This window comes from Sminthopsis crassicaudata, chromosome 2 (assembly GCF_048593235.1).
Source record: "Sminthopsis crassicaudata isolate SCR6 chromosome 2, ASM4859323v1, whole genome shotgun sequence".
NCBI classification, from domain to species: Eukaryota; Metazoa; Chordata; class Mammalia; order Dasyuromorphia; family Dasyuridae; genus Sminthopsis; species Sminthopsis crassicaudata.
In genome coordinates, this window is record NC_133618.1 from 43575934 (window position 1) to 43599593 (window position 23660).

Consider the following 23660-nt stretch of genomic DNA (forward strand, 5'->3'; position numbering starts at 1 on the left):
CACTCAGTCTAACTAAAAGAATACTAAACTGAGTCAGAGGTGAAATTTCATTTACTAACTGTAACCTTGGACAAGTCAACTGTTTCTGTCTCTCAGAGATAGGATGAGGGGAGTACTATCTCATAGATTGTATAGTGTAAAACAAAATTTGACAGTATTAGAAGGCTCTAATTCTCAGTGCAGCTCTTCACAAATCAGGTTAAAATCTTTAGACCCAAGTTTCCTCACTGGTAAAATGTCATCTCTAACAATCTACAAATCTTACCACATAGTTAATATGAAGTGTAAAACATATATCCATCAAAAGATTCTTTCTCAGACTGAATAGCAATTGATGAAAAGTGAACATGTACACAATGATTCTGGCACAATATAAAAGGGGAAAAAACACCAGAACAAATGAAAGTGAATGTTGTAAGACTGAGATAAGCAAACTTTGCTTCAAAGGGAATATATGAGCCCATCTTTGCAGAGATGGGGAGCAACTACATATACCATCCAATTTTGCCATGTGTTGGTTTTGCTGGATCAAATTTTTTTTTTCCTCTTTCTTATTGAGAATGGCGCTTTGGGAGGGGAAGGAATACATCAGGAAATGTAGGTGATATTAAAAGATACTAAATTTTTTTCCTTCTTGGGGTAGATTCAATAAATACCAGTTATAAACCAACTGAAATAACTATACAAATTTTTATACTAAACATTCCACAATTTATATCTTCACATTTCAATCTGTTAAGCATTCCAAAACCAAAGTCTGTATTTAGCCAATCCACAATCACATCAATTCCAATATAATTAAAGAGTCCTTTCCATATTATCCACTTTAATGTAGTATGCCTAAAATTTATTTATATATTTCCTAAGAAAATAGGGTGTAACTCCAAACCTACCTGACAAGGTCTCCATGAAGCTGTAAATAAAGGCTTTCCTTTCCCTCTCCAGCACATATCTCGGATGCTGGTGTCTCTACTGTGCAAAGGACCAGGTGCAAATCAGAAGAGGAAGAGGTAACAGTGCTGGCCACAGAAGCAGTGGTAGTGGCAGTAGCTGTTTCTGCTCCATAGAGGTAGACGCATCCTCTCTTCACATCCTCTTTCAGCCAGTCTCTCTCACGGGAGCTGAATCTACTTCTCCTGTGCAAACAATGTCTGCTTCCACTGCGCTTCATGTTTCTCTGAAAGATACAAAAAGAGCAATTATCAGCTAGGATAGGCAACCTCTCAAGCAAATGACATTTAGCTATTTAGATAAGTCACCAGCATGATCACATTATCCTTACTACCTGTTCAATGCCTTTACCTTCCTCCCCAACCTTCTCTCATACTGCCTTGTTAGAAGTGACATCACATCACAATCAATAACCTTCTCTTTGTATTCTCCTTAACCCCATAAGGCTCTAAAAAGAACACTTTTCACTCTAATGCAAAGACATGGAACTCCAGATCTACTAAAAATAAAAGCTACACTTAGAAGTATTTATTACTAATCACATAATCTACATGCCATCACAAATTACCTGAAAAGTTGCCTACATTGTCTTGCCATTCCCTCACTATCAGAACAATAGCAGGAGTCCAATGTCATATTTCTAAAGATTTAGTACATGCCTGTTACTTGATTTATGCTGCTCCTGTCTCAACTTACACAGGGAGAAAATCCAATTGATTGTCCATGGAATATATATACTATAAGAGGAAATGAATCGTATGAATCTTGACATTCTTATTCTAAATTAAACACAACAACAAAAAAGTTGCAGCTATTTGCAATGATATTTCACAGATGGTATTTGAAGAGGCAAATAAAAGAATTGATAAGGTTGGTTTTATCATGCATCCAAATGGCAATAATAAAACATTTCACAGAATGGTTTGTCATCTAATATTGCATTGCTCAGACAGCATTAGCAAAGAGAACACCATGAAAATAATTGCTGCTTAAGCATCAACTTCGATTTGACAAGGATCAAAAGGAAATAAGCATTTAGTAAATACCTACTATATACCAGGCACTATATTAAACTTTTTACAAATATCTCATTTGACCTATAATGTAATCCTGAGAGGTAATTACTATTCTTATCAAACTCATTTCACAGATGAAGAAATTCAGGCAAACAGAAGTTAACCGATTTACCCAGACTCACACAGCTAGTAAGTATCTGAGACTGAGGTCTTCCTAGCTAGAAAGTTTTCCAAAAGAAACTGATGATACTCTCCAAATTAAATCAACATACTGTGAACAGGAGAGAAAGGTGAAAAAACAAGTCAGAAAATATGATTCAGAACAAAGATATAATTACATATATATATATATATATAAAATTATATATTATATGTAACTATATTTTCTTTAAGGTGACCAGAGATACTGAACAGAGTGAGTACCAAATGACATCATAAAGAATGAAACTTAATTCTAACAGGCAGGAAAAAGATTTATTATCATTGGGCAGTGAAATCCAAGTTTCGCTCTTTGTGTATAGCCCACTTATTAAAACAAAAATCAATACAAAGTTAAAAGAAAAATACTAAAATGAGAAGAAAAGGTGAGCAATTAAGGCAAATATGACCTAATCTACCAATAAACAAGTAGTTAAGTACCTATTTCAAGTTATACTGGAGATATAGCAAATACTCAATAGTCCCTGTTTTCTCTGTGCTTACAAGCTATTGGGGGAAAATAGCACAAAATATTTTAAGTTGATAAAAAATATAAACACAAATGTTATAATTGAGAATGGGACAAAAAGGGAAGAATTGGAAATAGCCTGACTATAGAAAGTGATATATAAACTGAGTTGAGAAGAATCTGAGATCATCTATTAGATAAGGGGGAGGGAAGGAGGATTCTGAGAAGATGGCAAAGTTGGTAAATTCCAAGTTCTCCTGATTTCCCTAACAAATAGAACAAATTTGCTCCTCAGGGCAAACAGACTGGTAAAAAAAATCAAGATGACTTGGGGCAGAAGGGGGAAGGGGGGTCTTCCAGACAAAACCCAAGAAGATCTGATGGCCCTGAGCTGGGGGATTAACCAGTCTGAACTTCCAACACCTCCTGGCTAGCTCCACAGAAACATCAAGTTGCGACCCCTAGGGCCAGCTGGGTATGGCTGGAGCCTCAGCAGAAACCACTTTCACTTCCCAAACTTTGTGGAGTTGGAGTTGGAGTCTGGGAACACTGGGGGAACACCCCAGGCCTAGCTATGCTACAGAGCCAGCATACCCCAGAGTGGGGGGAGGGGGACGGAAGAAGGGACACTGCAGGCTTCGGGCACTTGCTGCAAGGGGGAGCTCTTGGTTTGGGGTTCCAAGTCAGAAGGGAAAGTTGAAATGAAACTAGAGATCCCATCCCCCTGTCCCAAGATTAGAGGGGCTTACACTAACATCTCTTATTTTTAAAAAACTGGCAAAGAAAGAATCCCATCATTGAAACATATTATGGGAACAGGGAAGACTGGGGTTCATCTTCAGAGAAGGACACTTTACTTAAAAAAAAAAAAAAAAAAAAAAAGCTTCTACCCCAAAGAGTACCATGAAATGGCTCCCCTTCCCATTAAGAATTTATAGAATTGGGGCAGCTAGGTGGCGCAGCAGATAGAGCACCAGCCTTGAATTCAGGAAGACCGGAGCTCAAATGTGTCTCAGACACTTAACACTATCTAGCTGTGTGACCCTTGGCAAATCACTTATCCCCAGCCTCAGGAAAAAAAAAAAAAAAAAAGAATTTATAGAATTAAAAAAAGAATTCAAAAATCAAATAAGAGACACTAAGGAAAAACTAAAATAAAATAAACCTTCCAAGAAAAACAAGAAGCTTATGAAAAGAAGTTAAGCAACTGGAAAAGGAAGTAGAGCATCTCAAAAATGAAAATAATTCTTTGAAAATTAGATTTGGGTAAGGGGAGCTATGAGAGACCAAGAAATAACAAAACAGATTATAAAGAATGAGAAAATAGAACAGACTGTGAAACATAAGAAAAACAACAGATGTGGAGAACAGATCAAAAAGAGAAAATATAAGAATGAATGGACTGCCACAAAGTTGCAACCAAAAAGAGAACCTTGATACAGCAATGCAGGAAATAATCCAAGAAAATTGTCCTGGAGTGATAGAACACAAGGGGAAAGTAGAAATAGAAAATATCCACCCTTCATCACCTCAAAGAGATCCTTTGTGGAAAACACACAGGAATATTATTGCCAAATTCAGAAATCCCCAGATGAAAGAGAAAATATTGCAAGATATAAGAAAAAAAGCAATTCAAATTCGCTGGAGCTACAATTAGAATTGTCCAAGACTTAGCAGCTAATAAAAGACTGCGGGCCCCAGAATCGTATCTACTGACAATCAAAAAACTAGGCCTGTGGTCAAAAATATCATATCCAGCAAAATTATGTATAATTTTGAATGAGAAAAAATGGACATTCAACAAACTTGCAAATTATTAGGATTTTCTATCAACCAAACTCAAACTTAAAAGAAAATTTAATATATGGATCAATATGCAAGATCAATTTTAAGGAATTTAACAAGGACAAACTGTTTCAACATGGAAAAATGTTTTGTTTTGTTTTATTTTTTACATGGGGAAAGGTATACTACATGTTTAAGATTCACATGAACAGTAGGGTAGCTCAAAACAAAGATTGGCAGAGTCAAGGTAAAAATAGTAACCAGATTATACAAATGAAGTGCAGCAGAAGAATAGACACAGAGGTATTAGAGGGAGAAGGAGGGTTTGTAGTTCTGAAAACCTACTCACATCAGGAATGGGTTCAATAGGCAGCACTACATATATACAAGGTATGGAAAATCTATGAAGAAATAAGGACACAGAGCACAGGATGGGCACAGGGGGAAGCAAAGGGCGGATGGTGGGAGGTTAAATAATAGTAAGCCAGGTTATAGAGCAGAATTTAATTGAAAAATCAGCAGGGATAGGAAAGACATGTATGTGGGATGTGTGTGGGTGTGTATATATGTACATATGTATATATTCATGAATACACATGAATATATCTTTTCTTAAATGTAGCTTTCTTGGGAGTTGGGGGTGAAAAAAGAATAAAGTAAATAAGGTATTCCGCAGAAAACCAAAGAACAATTTACAAGGAAGTAAAGACAAGATGAACACTCATGAATATAATTTCTTCTACTAATATTTACATTTTCTTGATCTGAATATTTGTGTTCTGCTGGGCACACAATAACATTCTCTTTTGTTTTCCTTTATTATGTTTTGTATTTCTTTTCTGTTTTTTTCTTCTTACTGTTTTTTCAAATAAAATTTTGTAAAAGATATAAAAAGCAAAAATATTAAAAATAATATAAAAACAAAGAGATAAAGAGAGGATATATTACAGTCCTGTAAGCAAGAAATCAAAAGGGAGATAGAATGCAATGAATGCAGAATAGCTTTTCTTGATTTTTTTAATCCATTTTACATTTTTAACTGTCATTGATATAAGAGCCTTAGGATATGGTGATTGTGCAAATCAATCACTATAATGAGGACATTAAAATCTTCTTTCAAAGAGAGATATGACAATAAAGATAACAATGGTTTAGAATAGAACTAATCCAGAAAATCATAAAGAGGATGGCAGAAATTTAAGCAGTATTACCTCAAAACAGAAGTAGTGGATGATAATGTAATCTTTTACAAAAAGACAACTAAGAGACAACTTGAGTTGAGGGAAAAACCATGGGAGAGATTTAAAAAAAAAAAAAAAAAACAGAAAAAAAGAAATGAACATAGCATGAGAAGTGAGCATAGCATGTGTTGATTTACATTCTGTCGCCTAAGTTCTTTTTCTGGATGCAGATGGCACTTCCTGTCCAAAGTCCATTGGGATTGCTTTGGATCACTGACTCACTGAGAAGAACCAAGTTTTTCATAGTTGATCATCACATCTTTGCTGTTATTATAAACAATGTATTCCTGGTTCTGCTTGTTTCTCTCAGCATCAGTTCACATAAATCTTTTCAGCCTGTCTAAAATCATTTTGTTCATCATTTTTTATAGAACAATAACATTCCATTACCGTCATATACCACAACTTGTTCAGTTATTTTCCAAATGATGGGCATCTAGTCATTTTTCAATTCTTTGCTACTACAAACATTTTTACACATATGAGTCTTTTTCCCTCCTTTAGGATTTCTTTGGGACACAGACCCATTAATGGCACTGCTGGGTATCCACAGTTTTATAGCACTTTAAGCATAATTCCAGATTGTTCTCCAGAATGTTTAGCTCATTTTACAACTCCCCCAACATTGCATTAGTATCCCAATTTTCCCACATCTCCAATATTTATCATAATCTTTTCCTGTTATTTTAGACAATCTGAGAGGTATGAGATGGTGTGCATTTCCCTAATCAATAGTGATTTAGAACATGTTTTCAAATAATTATAGATGGCTTTAATTTCATCATTTGAAAATTGTTCATGTTCTTTGATCATTTATTAATTAGGTAATGACTTGTATTCTTATAAATTTGACATAGTTCTTTATATATTTTGGAACATTTTTATACTTAAGTCTTTTAGGTATCAATAATAGTGCAGCCTCCAATTCTCAACACCATAGCCCTAGATGCACTAAGAAAGTAAGAATGGTACTGAAAAAAAGATGAAAAAAGATAAAATATAAAGACAGGAGGTGAAATGAAATTTTGAGGGCACTGAGGAATTAAATGCTTATGACACAGAAAAGAGAGAGGCTTTATTAAAAAAAAAAAAAAAAAAGAAAAAAGAAAAAAAGAAACTTGGATTATCTGCCCCTCCTCCAAAATATGACAGGGAATATTAAAAAACAATCAGTCTTCTTTCCCACCTCTACATAATCTACGATCAGAATCTATACCTGCATTCATGGGCATCCTTCATAAAAATCTGTGATAGAAACAAGCACATTTTATATGCAATACTGTACAGATCTTATTTTTTGTCCTGCAACTGACTTAAAGATGTAGAGAATACAAAATCCTGTTTGTCAATTATTTCAAAAGCATTTGATTCAACAGAACAGAACACCATCTTGATGGTTCTCTCTCTAACAAAGTGCTGTCCATCTGGCAAAATCAAACAAGTTTCTGCAAATGATGCAACATTTCTGTTCAATGGCTTCAGTTTATTAGATATTAAATAAGCCAATAAATAGGAATATTACACGAACAGACCTCTGAGGAGACATAGGAACAGCTGTCACTTGAACTTCATTTTTATACTTTCACATGAATTGGTTAAAGAAAAAATATGCTGATCAAAAAGTTATCAAACTGTGCATACCCTTTGACCCAACAGTGTTACTGGGCTTATATCCCAAAGAGATCTTAAAGAAGGGAAAGAGACCTGTATATGCAAGACTGTTTGTGGCAGTCCTCTTTGTAGTCGCCAGAAGCTGGAAACTGAGTGGATGCCCATCAATTAGAGAATGGCTGAATAAATTGTGGTATATGAATATTATGGTATATTATTATTCTGTAAGAAATGACCAACAGAATGATTTCACAAAGGCCTGGAGAAACTTACATGAACTGATGCTGAGTGAAATGAGCAGGACCAGGAGATCGTTGTATACTTCAACAACAATACTGTATGAGGATCAATTCTGATGGACATGGCCATCTTCAACAATGAGATGAACCAAATCAGTTCCAATAGAGCAGTAATGAACTGAACAAGCTACACCCATCGAAAGAACTCTGGAAGATGACTATGAACCAGCTACACCCAGAGAAAGAATTCTGGGAGATTACTATGAACCACTATATAGAATTCCCAATCCCTCTATTTTCATCTACCTACATTTTTGATTTCCTTCACAAGCTAATTGTACACTATTTCAAAGTCTGATTCTTTTTGTACAGCAAAATAACTGTTTGGACATGTATACATATATTGTATTTAATTTATACTTTAATATATTTAACATGTATTGGTCAACTGCCATCTGGGGAAGGGGGTTGGAGGAAGAAGGGGAAAAGCTGGAGCAAAAGGTTTTGCAATTGTCAATGCTGAAAAATTACCCATGCATATATCTTGTAAATAAAAAGCTATTAAAAAAAAAAAAAAAAAAAAAAAAAAAAAAAAAAAAAAGATACCCAGCAACTCATGGAGAACACAAAAATCCAAGAATGAAGAAAGGAATAAAACCCTTAGATTCACATGTCCAAATTTTAGGCATAAATAGATAATACCAGAGCTGTTGATTCAAGAAGGCAAAATAGACCTCAAAGGCATCATTGAGGTACAGTGGAATAAGGCCTATGATAAGAACAGGGGTGCTGGATGAGTAAGCCTTAACTCAAAAGTAGTAAGATAGGAAAAAGGTGAAGTGGGGGGAGGGTATAATAGTAGTAAGAAAGTATACTTGCATGAAGAAATCTAGAAACCAGAAGAAGGAAAGAGAAAAAAATATTTGTATGAAGACTTTTTTTGTCAACCAAGTATAACACAGACCAACCCAAAAGTCACACAGATGACTTGGTAAACAGATCCTAAGCCTGATACAAAGATATGATTATAACAGTGATGGAAGAATTTATTTTGCTTGACTGTTTGTTTGTTGTAAGAAATTTTTTTTTAATCAATGGGGAGAGGAGCAGAAAATATATTTCTGTTCATTTTTTAAAAATTAACATAAAAGAAGTGACGAAGGAAATCAATTATCCAGACATCTACTGGAACTCTCTGTTCCTGACATAATAGTAGTTTTATCCTTCAAAAGTGAAGCAATCAAAAATTCTATTCTAAATCTAATTCTCACCAATAGGGAAAAACTAGTTGCTTGGGAGTAAATGATAACCATCAAGGAAAGTGACCATTCTCTCTCAGAGGTTGTGACTATGAAGAGAAAAGTTGGTCATAATAACACACATCCTAGATTTTAGGAGAACAACTGTCAAGGGATTCAAAAGAAGGCTAAGTAGGGTCCAATGGACTAAAATCCCTTAGGGTAAATTAGGTGAAGAAGAAAAGTAAAAAATGAAATCCTGAAATATTAAAAAGAAAAAAAAAATTCAATGAGAAAGAAAAACGGGAATTGTCTGAAACATCAATGTAGCTACACAAATAACTTATCTATTAACTTTGATTTAGAAAGCATTTGTCCAAAAATGAATGCAAGGGAAGGCAAGAGACAATGAATCCAAAAACAATATACAATTCTGTATACGCTTCAAAAATTAGTAAAGTCTAGGGGGTAAACCTAAGGACAACCAAAAAGAAGTATTTTTGTTTGTTTTAGTTACAATGGGAAAGGGAAGAACAGCACAAGGAAAGGACCTTTAAGTTGAGTAGATGGACCAGTAATTAACTGAAGGGAAGCAAAACTGCTTAATTTCTTTTTTGTTTCTGTTTTGCCAAGAATGCCCTCTCTGCTGGAAAGTAGAAATGGTTAACAAAAATGGTTAATAGAGAGTGATCAGGCAAGATCACAAGACAAATCAAGAGAGTAAGAACACTAACATTTTAGCTTTCCTTGATATACTCAATTGTCACTTGGCCTGGTAAATCATAGCCTCAGGTTCTAAAAAAACAAAACAAAACAAAAATCCACAATTTCAGCTGAACGACTGTCAAGGATAATTTTTTCTTAATATGATCATTTTAAAGGCAGTGGAAACAGGAAAAGCATTGTAGGACTAATGAGAGCAAATATTGAAAACAACAAAATATTGAGAAACAAGTCTGTGAGCATGATTTTGCTTTTTAAGAAAATTATTAAATTAATAAATAATTAAAATTATTAAAGTAATCACTAGTATGAGATCAAGAAGCAGTGTTCATCAAGAACATACTATGGCAGGCTCCTTATTTCCATTTTTTTGACTAAGTTACAAACCTGAAGCTCAAAGTAATTAACACTATGGCTATAGTTCAGGTAGATTTCAGTAAAGCATTCAGTCAAGTAAAACCCAGGCTATTCTAGTAGAAGCACATAGCAATACAGGGGTAGATGAAAAAAATTAAAAACTGATTATATAGTCAGACTGAAAGATAATTCATTAACAATTCAATGAAAATTGCCAGAGGTCTATAATCAGGTACACCAGTAAATAATTAATACTACATTAAATAAACATTTTTATCAATGGCGTGGATAAAGACAAAGATACATGCACATCAAACCAACAGATGAAATGAGAGACAGTTGTTTCATTTTTGTCCAATTCTGTTTCCAACCCACAAAGAAAGTGGGGTCATTTTCTTCTCCAGCTCATTTTAAAGATGAATAAACTGAGGCAAACAGGGTGAACTGACATTCCCAGGGTCACACTAAGTTTTTGACTCTTGATTTGAACTCAGGAAGAGAAATCTCCCAGACTCCAGGCTGAGAATGAGGAGGGTATGTTAATAGTATATGACAAAGTCAAAATCCAATAATGAGCCTGATTAAGCTACAGCACTGAACTGAATCTAATGATCTGAAAGTCAAGAGTTATGTGAGGTACATATTTTGGTTCAGGAAACTGACTTCATCTTGCATCATACAACAGTGGAGGGATACCTGGCACCTCAAGCCTCCCATACCATGTCTCCCTTTACCCTCTGGACAGAGAATACCAACTTGATTATGAATCAGATGCTAAAAGAAAGAAACAAATCACTTATAGAGAGCTCCTCTTTCTCCTGTCATCTACTCTATGCTCATCCTTATCTGTAAATGAGCTAGAGAAGGAAATAGCAAACCTTTCCAGGAGTTCTGGTAAGAAAAACCCAAGTAAGATCCCAAATAAATGACAACTACCAAAAACACAAAAGAAAGTTGAGAAACAGTGGGAGATGATCACTAAGGCAAGCACATATAGGTCTTGAGAATGAAAAGAACATCTTCCTCAGAGCCTGGCAAAAAGGAGGGGAAGGTGAGTAAAGAGATAAAGGGATCCTCTCAAAAGAAAGGCAGAAAACTAAATATGAAGAAAACTACCTCCTTCATCAGACAGGGGCTGTGTGGGTCTGTTCTACTTCAATATTTGTTACAACAGAAAGTTGACAGAAGGAAGGGGTTACTGAGAAGTGATAGTGAAGAAAAAAGCATCAACAAAATATTTTTTTAAGGCATAGGGGATGTGAGGTTTGGAGTAGGGAAGATAAAACACATAATGACATGCCCTTTGGTTTTCTCATCAGATGAGATCTGAGAAAACAGGAGGTAAAAGAAAAATAAAGGATGTATAGAAAGAGGACATACTTTAAAATACTGCTGACTTCCTTTAGATAAGCATAAATGAATCTCTATGTAGGTACATGTTATAATTCTGCAGCACAAGTTTTTTGAGAGATGGGTCTTCTCGTATCTCCAGGGCCTACAAATTCCACAGTTGAATATTTAACATACAGGTTTTTCTTTCTCCCCTTTGCTTATAATTCAGGTGATTTCAAATTATCTTTCATTTTCTCTCCCTCCACAAAGAAATTAACATCAATCATGTTTTGATCACTACTAGAATATACAGCAGGAAATCAACTATGCTAGAAGTGATTTAAGGAGGAAAAAAACTTAATAATTAAAGCTGTCAAAAAATGAAGTAAGTTGCCTTTGGAAGTAATGGAGAACTGAAAACAAAGGTTGGATGATCCCATTGTCGGGGGAGAAGTGAGAATTAACATTTTATTAAACAGTGCTTTACTCTGTGCTTGGAACTGTACTAAGGACTCGATCAATATTTTCTCATTTACAGTAGAAATTACTTTTAAATATGCAATAAATATGTCATTTGACCACTGAAGTATTTTCTAACTCTCAAAGTCTGTGATTTTGTAGTTCTCTACTGTCCTAGAATATTTTTACAAAAGCCTTTAAAAAGATGCTCAGACATATTTAATTTATACTTTAACATATATAACATGTATTGGTCAACCTGCCATCTGGGGGAGGAGGGTGGGGAGTAGGAGGGGAAAAATTGGAACAAAAGGCTTGGCAATTGTCAGTGCTGTAAAATTACCCATGCATATATCTTGTAAATAAAAAGCTATAGGCCTGGAGAGACTTACATGAACTGATGCTGAGTGAAATGAGCAAGTCCGGGAGGTCATTATACACTTCAACAACAATACTGTATGATGATCAATTCTGATGGACGGGCCCTCTCCAACAATGAGATGAACCAAATCAGTTCCAATAAAGCAGTAATGAACTGAACCAGCTACACCCAGCGAAAGAACTCTGGGAGACGACTATGAACCACTACATAGAATTTCCAATCCCTCTAATTTTGTCTGCCTGAATTTTGGATTTCCTTCACAGGCTAATTGTACACTATTTCAAAGTCCGATTCTTTTTGTTAAGCAAAACAACTGTTTGGTCATATATACATATATGGTATTTAATTTCTACTCTAATATATTTAACATGTATTGGTCCACCTGCCGTCTGAGGGAGGGGGTGGGGGAGAAGGAGGGGAAAAACTGAAACAAAAGGTTTGGCAATTGTCAATGCTGCAAAATTACCCATGCAAATATCTGGTAAATAAAAACTATTAATTTAAAAGAAAAAAAAAGCTATAATTAAAAAAATAATAAATTTGAAAAAAAAAAAAAAATGCTCAGAAAATTCTAAAAAAGTCAACAAAAGCCTAAGCATTGTTCTCTATTTTTCGTCTTTTTTGAGGGTTTTTTAATTGTCATTAGTTTACATTTATTCAAGAAGCAGAATACATTTAATCAAACCCAAATCTGAAGGAAAATTCTTTCTACAACAAACTCGAAAAGTATCCAACCAGATTTTAATTTCAGAACTTCAGAAAAGGAGTAACATACCATCTTTATGACAGTGGCCCATTCATTCTGATTGGTTAAAAAATTTCTAACGGTTAAGATATTTTTCTCAACTTCAAGCAAATTTGGCACTGCTCCTAATTCTGACCTCTGGGGACAAAAAGAACTAGTCTGTCCTTCTTTCTTATGACAACCAAATACTTCAACAGAGTTACGTCACTGTCCCTTAAAGTCCTCTCTTCTCCCTGCTAAACATCTCCAACAGCTTCAAGTCATCTTTATCCAACATGAACTCAAGGCCCTTCACCATGCTACCAGTCCTTCTCTGGACATTTTGTGGCCTAGCTTATCAGGAGAATTCCCAAACTGAATATAATACTTCAGATATAGTCTGATCAGAACAGTATTTACAAGACAACTCACTCCCCCCCCCCAGTCTATAAAACTACCCTCTCAATTAACCTTTTTAAAACAGTTTAAGATAAGATCAGCTTTCTTGGCTGCCAGATCCTATTGATAACTCATATTTAAAGTTGTAGTCCACTGTATGTGCAAAAATGTTTATGGTCGCCAGAAACTGGAAACTGAGTGGATGCCCATCAATTGGAGGATGGCTGAATAAATTGTGGTATATGAATATTATAGAATATTATTGTTCTGTAAGAAATGACCAACAAGATGATTTCAGAAAGGCTTAGAAAGATTTACATGAACTGATGCTTAGTGAAATGAACAGGACCAGGAGATCATTACATACTTCAACAATAATACTATATGATGATCAATTCTGATAGATGTGGCCCTCTCCAACAATGAGATGAACCAAATCAGTTCCAACAGAGCAGTAATGAACTGAACCAGCTACACCCAGTGAAAGAACTCTGGGAGACCACTATGAACCATTACATAGAATTCCCAATCCCTCTATTTTTGTCAACCTGAATTTTTTATTTCCTTCACAGGCTAATTGTACACTATTCCAAAGTCTGATTCTTTTTGTACAGCAAAATAACTGTATGGACATGTATACGTATATTGTATTTAACTTATACTTTAACATATTTAACATGTATTGGTCAACCTACCGTCTGAGGGAGGGGGTGGGGGGAGGAGGGGAAAAATTGAAACAAAAGGTTTGGCAATTGTCAATGCTGCAAAATTGCCCATGCATATATCTGGTAAATAAAAGGCCATAATTTAAAAAAAAAAAAATTTTTAATAAAGTTGTAGTCCACTAAAATCACCAGATTGTTTTTTCAGATTAACTGTGTTCATACAGGATAACACTCTTCCTCTTCTTCTCTGCCCCTTAATGACCTTGTACTTACAGATCACACAGTCCAACTTAACATTCCTTAGAGACTAAGCAGTTAATATTCCTAGTTACTTTCCAGTGCTAAGGAATCCTTTTTTTCCCTTTCTGCTCTTCATGACCATCCACACTACCCACCTCCATAATTAAATTTCTGATACAGACCTGGATTTCCTTCTTCATGAAAAAATTTTTAAGATGAGAAAAAGATGACATGATAAGTCATGTATAGGATAAAAGATAGACAGAGATGTTATAATAGGATCCACAAAATATTAAGAGTATCGAGATGTTACAATAGGATCCACAAAATATTAAGAGTATCAGAAGATGGTTTCTACCACTTGGGATAAATCTTCTATAGAGAATTTATATAAAGAAATGGGAGAAAATTACATGTGGCAGTAAGGATGGATTACTATCTGAACTAGTGATACTAACCATGACGAGCTCAGATATAATGAATATGTGATGTAATCTTAACATTATAAACTCTCTGAAAGCAGGAAATATCATCTACAAGTGATTGACTGTATTAAGTATTTTGAACATAAGATCTAATGTATGCAGCAGAGATTATCTATGTAATGCTTTATCCCAAAGACAAAAAAATTTTCTTCCATCAATATACAATGCATATCAATTCAATTCTATTCTATTTTTTTCTATGTTATTCTCAATTCTCTTAAACTGATTCACAACTATACTAAAAAGACTGGATACCAAATAAGCTAAATTCCTCTGGCAAAAACCTATCGGTGACCATGCTTTGATAAGACTTAAAAGAGGTAACTAATGAATTACCTGATGCTTTCCTCCTTTCTTGAATCTTCCTGCTTCATATACCAGCTGCTGCTTTATTGCCTGAAATGTTCTAAGAATCTTGGATTGCCAATTAAATCGTCTTTGGGGAGGTTCTTGGCTTTTATCACCATCCTCCTAGAAGCACTCTTCTTTGATAAATATATGAGGGACATTGTCATAAAGTAAGATACTATCCAAATAGCTCATCTTTAGAACAGAATAAGGATATAACCAACCTTTACAAAAAAGCATACAAATTAAATATTTAAAATTTAAAAGATACTTCTAGAAAGTAAACCTCTTCCAATAATTACAGTTTATTTTTTTTTTCAATTTTACATTTTCAAGTGGAAGAAAATAAACAGAAATCCTAGGCAAAAAAAAGGAAGAATGGGATCAGATTAAAGGTGAAGAGCCCTGAAAACTCCATTCAATAAAGCATCCTAGAGTACTGACCTCAGAATCAAGAAAAACTATATTCAAATCCAAAAACAAGACTCTGTTATCCTAGGCAAGAACTTTTAAGCTGTTAGTGTTCCAAGCACCTTAATAATACTAAATTGCAGGGAGAAACTAATCTGCCTTGCTAAAGAAGAGGGAATTCCTCACTGTGAACCTCCTACACCAATGACATCACAGGTCTCCAAAAATAAATAAATAAAAAGCTAAATATACTACACAACATCTAATACCTAATGGGAAAAAAAAAAAAAACCCACATACTGAGACATTCTGAATGCAGAGAATTTAAATAATGAAATTAATTTTCCACCACTCAAACTTAAAATCAGGAAGAACCAGTCAATAGTGATACACATATTTAGTAATCCTTAATCTCATGTATTTTCTGCAGATTCAAAACTGTTAAATGTAGATTTGACTGTATAGAGCAGCTAAACCCCAATTTTCTTTTCAACAAAGACTCTCCATCTTTTAAAAGGGATTATATTAAAAGCACAGGTCCAGTCATATTCTACTATGTACTTGAAAAAGGTGCTATTAAAGTCTGAGAAACATTAAAATTAAATGTACCACATCTATAATTTTTGTACATAAACTGAGGCCTGAATTTACTATTTTTAAAATACCCTCCCCAAGGGGAGAATAAGCAAAATATTCTTCCAGATAAAAAGCTTCAGAATCCCCCAAACAAAATACTCTATCGTCCCCCTCAGACAAATCAGAAATTCTGTTATAAAATAAAATCACTTCTGTACTTAAGGGCACTTTCTCCAAAGGCTGCCCATTCATTGGCAAAAAAGCTACTCCACCAGTGGTCTGGTCTCAGTGAAGCCTGTGTCATCCTTCCTCCGGAGATGGGGGGCCAGGTACAGGGTTTTCGCAGACTCAAGTCCGTCTGTTTTACCTGGCAGGACAGAAGGCAATGCCTCTCCCTCAGGCCTGCCACAGACCGATAAGGAGCTTTGCTGAACTTTCCTTTTCTTCACTTCAGCATGTAAATAAAATATACATGGGGGCCGTCTTTTATTTCCTAATATTCAGAAATCGGTCGGTCATTTTGTACTGTACTGTCACCATATGGCAACACTCGAGAGTTAATGCAAGAGGCAGGAGCATAGGGCTAACGTCGGAAGGTGTCAGGTAGAACAGATAATTGTAGCCTTTTTCGCGGCTTGAACCCTAATCTCCCATCTTTTTTGCCTCGGGCGTTCCCTCTCAAACTGCGGACAAGGAAAGATAGCCACTCCACGAACTCCCGCTCCTTCTCAAAGCTTTCCAACAACCTGAGCTATTTTTTAAAAATCATATTGCACACATCTTTTTTCTGCAACAAGCTGTTACGAAATCCTGCCAATTCCTTCTCCAACGATTCCAGAACGGATTCAGTCTTTAGATTAAGACCTAGCCCGTCAATTTCATTTACAGCAAGTTTCCCTAATCTAATTAAACACTGCGCCGAGGGAGGGAGGGAGGGAGGGGGGAATCCACCCTCCCCCAGGATCTCCCCTGAGCACCCTTCCATCGCCCTCGGCTTTCACGCTCCCCGTTAAATTCGAGCTGCTCATCACTTTCTGAGCCCTGTGCATCAAATTCCACCTTCTACACTGCCCCTAGCCCGGCTGCCTGTTGCATGACTGCACCCCCTCTGTCGCCCCCCCCCCGCCCCTGCTCATCCGCCCCCACCCCCGGGGCCGTGTGGCTGGAGTGGACTGGGGAAAAGGGAGGCGTTGTTGCCCCCCATTCGCAGCTAGAGAATTTCCCGCTTGGGGTCACATCGGATTAGCGCTCAGCACACAGCAGGCGCTTCATAAGTGCTCGCTCCTCGGGCAGCATCAACTCCTCCCCCCGCCCCCTCACCTTTTCTTTTTCCTCCACCTCTCCTCCCGGTCCAAGAAGGCTAGACATTTCCAGGCGTCCTGGAGGAACCCCCGCCCCGGCCCGCAGCTCACCCCCACCCCCGGGACAGAGATGCCAAAGCGGGCCCCGGGGGGCCTGGGGAACCGAGCGGGCCCCGCTCACCAGGCCCGGGAGGCGCGTCCCCCTCCTCACCTTCAGGACTCGGATCCCCCCCGGCCGGCGGCTCGCGACGGGGGGCCTCGGGCGGTTCCGGGAGCTCCAGGGGGCCCGTGGGCCCCGGCTCCACCTCCCCCATCCGCAGCAGCAGTGGCGGCGGCGGCGGCGAGAGGGGGAGAAACGACCGGCGGCGCGACCGACGAACGGCGCGAGACGCAGCGCGCGAGACCAGGCGGCGGCCCCGCCCCCGCGGCTCCCAGCGCAGAGCCCCGCCCCTCCCCGCCGCCCCGGCCCGGCCCGGCCCGGCCGGAGCGCGGAACGGCCTGGCTCCCGCTGTCTGTTCGGACGGGCGGAGCCTCGGCGCTGCCGCAGGACTCGGCTTTTGCGCGGCTGCCATTGGTTCTGCGTGGTTCGGGTGACTGGAGTGGGGGCGGGGAAAGGAGCTGAGGCTCTAAAGGTCCAGCGACCCGGAGAGCCGAGCCGCGGAGGGCGCAGGCGGCACGTGGGTAGGGGGCGGCGCCCCCGGGATCCGCCCGGCGCACAGACGTGGGGCTGGGGGCGCGGGAGCGGGCAGGGGCTTCTGGCTGCTAACATGACCGGAGTGGGGCAACCCGGCCCCGGACCGAAGAGCGGTCAGAGCGGCAGCCCCGGCCCTCCTGGAGTGCTCTCCGAGGGGCCTGGCTGAACCAGAAGGCGCGCGACTCTTGGGGTCACTTCTCCCTGGGGTCCTTCGTTCCAGACGTCACAACTAATTTCTGGCCTGAGAGTTGGCTTACGGAGCTCGTCCCCACCGGCCTTTCCGAGCCCTCCCTGTTAATTCCTCCTATATTTATCTGTCCTAAAGCCTCCCTTCTAAGACCTTGTCCTCACACCGGTGCTAATGACTCATCTTTCTAAAGCGGCTTGTAAGGAATTTGGCTGAGAGACCCACTAATCTCGGGAGGTTAATATCGTTAATAGAGAACTCTTGCTCCAGGCTGCCTGGCCCAGACCCCCAGAAATCTGCAAGTACAGGAGCCTCTTTTAAAGAACTACTGGTCATCCTTGACTACGCTTCCTATCCCTTCCCAGGGGCCAATGCTTACAACTAAGGATAAGGGGACATGACAACTTAATGTCGTAAAAGCAATGTAATTTTAATAAATTAAATATTCCGGCAGGAACTATACAGGGTTGGAAACCGGTTTATCTAACACGATCCCTGGATACATCACTTTTAAAAATAGATTAACTTCACACTGGTCCATTTAATCACATTTCATTGGGGGGAAGAGAGGACTACCTAGCCAGATGGGGGAGAGGGACTGCACTCAGGAGGACCCAAGTTCAAAATGGCACAATCACCAGCGAAGCTAGGTGTGTCACTTCTGTCCTTACTCCCTTCCCCTTATTCTCTCATATCATGCTAAGGATCAAATATATGAAGTGCTATACATGAAATATCAGCTATTACTTTAATCTGATGCCCTCTCAATATTACTTAATAGGCCAATTTCATTTCTATCAGACACAAAGGCTCTGAGTGTAGATAGTAACCTTAACAAATACTGTTCCCAATGGGCAAATGGGAATTTCAATTTTGTTTTTGATCTTTTCATCAAGAACTCTCAGTTATAATGAAAGGATTAGATTCTGAGTACAAAAAATGGTAGATTTACTCAAGATCATCCAAAAAGATGATTCAAATTCTAGCTCTGCAAGGTTTAGGCTACTTTCAAAGATCAAAAGGTTTAAGAGACAGGTGAGTTCTACATACAGCTTGGCTTCTATCTTCAAAACATCAAGAGAGCAAGGGAAAATTCTCTAATGAATAGGGATCAATTTCTGCCTACTTCCCCTTCAAACTTTCCCATCAAAACTGGTCAACTCTTCCTGTCTCCTAAGATACCCATCTACACCTTCCTTGACACCTCTTCCCAGGACAAATCTCATCCAGTATTCTCATCTGATTCTTTTTACTCAGTTACCACTTCTCATCTGAGCCACTCCAACTGCCTCCTAATGTTTTCCTTGTCCCAAGAATCTTCCCCTTGCACAGTCCTGTTGCTGGCACTCCACTACTCAAACTACACTGACTCTCTTTTAAAGCATAGACCTGACCTTTTGTTCTAGTCTTATCTCTTCCTACCTTCCTCAATCTAGCTAAACTGGCTACTGTCATTGCTCACATCCTTCATTCCCACCTCTCAGCTTCTGCTCTGGCTGCTCTCCTTACCTAGAGAGCACCCCTTCCCCTTAGATTCTGGTCTTTCAGAATTCACCAGTCTTTACTGATCCTGGCTGAATACTTTTCCTCCCAAAATAATTTTTTCTATTTAGTAACAGTGATAAGGATGATAGCAAAATGCTTTTACATGTCATCTCATTGCACTTATATTTACGAGGCAGCACTGACAGTATTGACAGCTAGGAAGACTGGATTACAAGTTGTGTTTCCTGTCACAACCTCTCAAGAGAGGCAGAAACTTCCTGATGTCAAGTTCTCTGTATTAGTGAAATCACAGTTTCAGTCCTCTCCCTAAACTTTCATGTGTGATGAAATGTCACTTTTGTCGTTTTATCACTCTGCCTTCCCCTGCCTAACAGCAGCCAGCACATGGCAGAAACTTAAAATAAATGTCTGCTGACTTGATTCCCTATTGAGAATTTTTGGGACAAGAATTCAAAACGATGAGAAGACATAAAAGGGTTATAATCATCACAGGATGCAAGGATTCCTTTTCATCTCTGTATCCCCAGTCCAATTACTGAACCTTACACATATTAAGTATATTTATTTAAGTTCCAAATTCGAAAGTTCACGAATTTCTAAGCAATTTAGAATTTTCTCTTTATTTCTTAAGAAAGAGGACATCACTCAGAGACTATGGGACAATGTAATTAACAGAAAACCAAGAGCCAAGTGAAAGCAATTCTGTTTAAGTTATTTTATCAAACACAAACTATGAAGGAATATTCCCTTCAGAGATCTTGAATTGTAGATCAAATGCCTTAAGGTGTCATTTTTAACTAATGTGGACTTAATAATAAATCTCCACAGATGTCCCTTGACTCTTGATTCTTCATTGTAGTGCTGAGGGGATTCTGAGAACTTAAAAGTTAATAAATTGGCACAAGTTCCAATGAGTCTTTCCCAGCTGAAAAAATTTCAGGGATAGGACTAGCCTAGTTTAAGTTATGAGAGTTATTATCAGGGTTAGCCGCAGAGCAGTGAATTATTAGACCATAGAAATTTACAAAATCTGTATCAGTGAAGGAAGTACCCAAACCAAAAGAAATATATTCTAAAGATAATATTAAAAACCAACAGTACTTTTAATTTTCCTTCCCTCTAAGAACCTGAGCCAGTAAACATAATATTGAATATATTTGCCCTGAAAAGTCATATATTCAGTCCAAAACTTATTTCTGGAGATAATCAACAGTTAAGACTATATCCAAGGGTGATTATCATGGATAAACATGGAAATAATGTGTGTTCTGCTCTTCTTTAGGAGAAAGTAAAAACCACATGTAGTTCAAGGGAAAAGGTTCATCTTTCTTCATTTCTACTTTAAGTTTACACCATAGGATGGTAATGGAAAACTAAGAAAAATACCAAAGTATGTGAGGGTGTAAGTGCAAAGATGCCTTTACCAACCCTGTTCCATAAAAGCTCAGAATAGTTTATGTGCTTCAATATCTGAAAGTTCCAGCAGGACATTTCTTCCATGGCTCTAAGCCACAGAACACTAACCTGCTTTGGAATTGGATACAGGAATTTATTTTAAAGTAAAGAAAATGTTTTTCAAATAACAAGACATAGGGATAAACAGACAAAAGAAACAGAAGTAACAGTCTTAATATTTCTCAATAGCATTAACTAGTTAACATAAAAATCTTTGTTTTATATAAATTAAATGTAAAATAACTATGTGCTTTATAGAACAAGCATATTAATAATTAAATTTGTCCCCAAAGTTAGAATATAATGTTTTAAAATGTTATTCCACAGATGTACAATACATATGTACAATAATTTTATCGTAGGTACTTCTGCATCATTTCATAAAACCACAGAAATGGAAATACTTTCCACTTTCAATAAAGTTTCAATAAAAACAAGCAACAATATTTAAGACTAAATTAGGTTTCACAACTTTCAGGAAAGACTTGCAGAAATGTTGCTTATTGAAACTGTGCCAAAAGGCTCTTGCAAATAAATGATTTACAAAAGGTAATACAATACAAAATAACATTTTAAAGACTTAATAAGGGGATCATCTCTGGAAGCATCAGAGCAATAAGCATCTGAAGCTGCCAGATTCATTTAGTTACTCTCAGATGCATGGAACAGAGTTCATTTATACAAAACAGATCAAATAATAAATCTCACTCTGGCTGGTCAAGTCTTCCCCTTGTCTAAACAAAACTGAATATGTCACAAACAAATCTTTTATTCCTCATAAGCATAAAAATCACATAATAAATTTCCTGATTTGTGTTCAAGTGGGTAAAACCTATAGAAACAATAAATGGTAAATACAAAATTAAATGTTCTAGAGAAGTAATTATGCCACACTGAAGATGTTTTCATTCTCTGCTTACCTTACATTACTCAGGCTCAATCTCATTTCCTAGTCAAACTGTTCAGGTTGCTATTTCTGGTGAGGTTTCTTAGATTTTGAAAGGGAATAGAGGTTGTTAGTGAGTATAGTTGACTCAGTTTAAGAACCCATCCTAGTCTTCTGATGCACTTGTAAGAAGCAGCAAAGCAGTTTTAAATCATCGAGTATTGACTTTTTATTATTAGTCACCGTTCATAATTTGTTTCAACCGAAAGACAATACACACAGCAGAATTCTAATGCATCCCATGTAAATGTTTACATCCATTATACTCCTTTCTCTCTCCTCTAAGACTTAAATTTTTTTACATCTCAAAAAATATGTCTGCAATAATTAGAACTTCATCAGGCACCCCACTTGGAAAGAGCCTTTAATATTTTTTACAGTAAAGGAGATGGAATGGGGTTGATGTGAAATGTAACTTACAACATCATGAAAGAAAAGGGACTTCACAGGAACAAAGTGAAAGTTCACAAAGAATTCAGCGGCTCCTTCCCTTGAAGCCCCCAAACAGAAAATAAAACACAGAACACACAAAGCTCAACAGCAGGTTTGTTTTTTAACTTTGTTTTTTTCTTTTTATAAAAACCTCCTCACTGCTCCATTTTGCAGTGAGAACCAGCCCTGTGGCAAGGAATGCGCTGCCTGTGCAAGCTGCCACAGCATTTTCTTCTGTGGTTAAGTGTTGAAGGCCTTGTGCAGTTAACTGAGACCAGTCACTGCTATTGCTTCAAAAAGAATTGGTTCACATTCAGTCCACTAGCCTTGTCTCCTCTTTTCCCTCCTCTCCCCAAACAGGGCTGGCTACAAGAGGTCCAACCTAAAGACCTTGGTAATTCCCTTCTCCAATGCCCAAATCTGCAACCAAGTCTACATGAGTACGTGCATGTGTGCACACATACACATACATGCACATACATGCACACACTCCCTCCCTTCTTCCCTCCTCCAATCTCTCTCTCTCTCTCTCTCTCACACACACACACACACACACACACACACATTCTCTCTCTCATTTAATCTATTTGCTGTTCTCCTGCTGTCTCTTGGTTCAGGACATTAAAGTTAAAAATACATTCACTAGAAAAAACATTGGCCATCCAACTTCTTCCTTTCCCCATGTGTTCTCTTGGCTCTAATTATTTTCCAATACACAATATAAGAAGGTAAGTTTAATCTCCAAGTCAGTATCCCCAGACTTATAACTCCTTTCAGAAGGGCATAAAAATGGGAAGCACATCAAAGAACATATGAAAATCATTACTCAAACTCTTATGACTAAATTCAAAATTCTTTCACACATTAAATGAAATAAGGGGTAGAAAATCATAACTCATCCGAGAATAAGGGAAAAGAGTATTCCAAATGTTACAATGAGGAATGTTCATTTAAATGAAGATCTCAGTTAACTAATGATCTCAAATGACTATGCCCTAAAGATGGCATAAAACATTCCACTACACTGTCCCAGCCATTTTGCGATAACAACGGTGGAGCCCTGTGGTAGAAGTCTCTCAGAGAGAGCCATTCACAGTTTTATAAGCTTACTTAGATGAATCCTCCCTTAGGACTGCTTCTGGGGAAAATGCAAGCTATCTGGAGGAGAGAATGAGGTAAAAGTGCATGTGAAATTGTCCAAGGAAGTGAGTGTGTGTGTGTGTGTGTGTGTGTGTGTGTGCAAGCACAGATCCCAACCCCAGGTTTTATTAAAACAGATTAGAGAGTGTC

The 23660-nt window shown here is 37.6% G+C and overlaps 1 protein-coding gene across 3 annotated transcripts in view; it reads right to left on the reverse strand.

Moving 5' to 3' along the window:
- Positions 1-17553, reverse strand: part of PHLPP2 (PH domain and leucine rich repeat protein phosphatase 2) — a 103608-nt gene extending 86055 nt beyond the window's left edge. For 2 of the 3 annotated variants that reach the window (XM_074286049.1, XM_074286048.1), the window contains exons 1-2: positions 17362-17553; positions 894-1177 (exon numbers count right to left, since the gene is read on the reverse strand). In XM_074286049.1, coding sequence (XP_074142150.1) covers positions 894-1171 — 278 coding nt within the window. In that variant the 5' untranslated portion in view covers positions 1172-1177; positions 17362-17553. Of the gene's footprint in view, positions 1-893; positions 1178-14850; positions 14962-17361 lie in introns of those variants that run through there. The other variant, XM_074286050.1, reaches the window with a different exon arrangement.
- Between the last annotated feature and the right edge of the window lie 6107 nt (positions 17554-23660).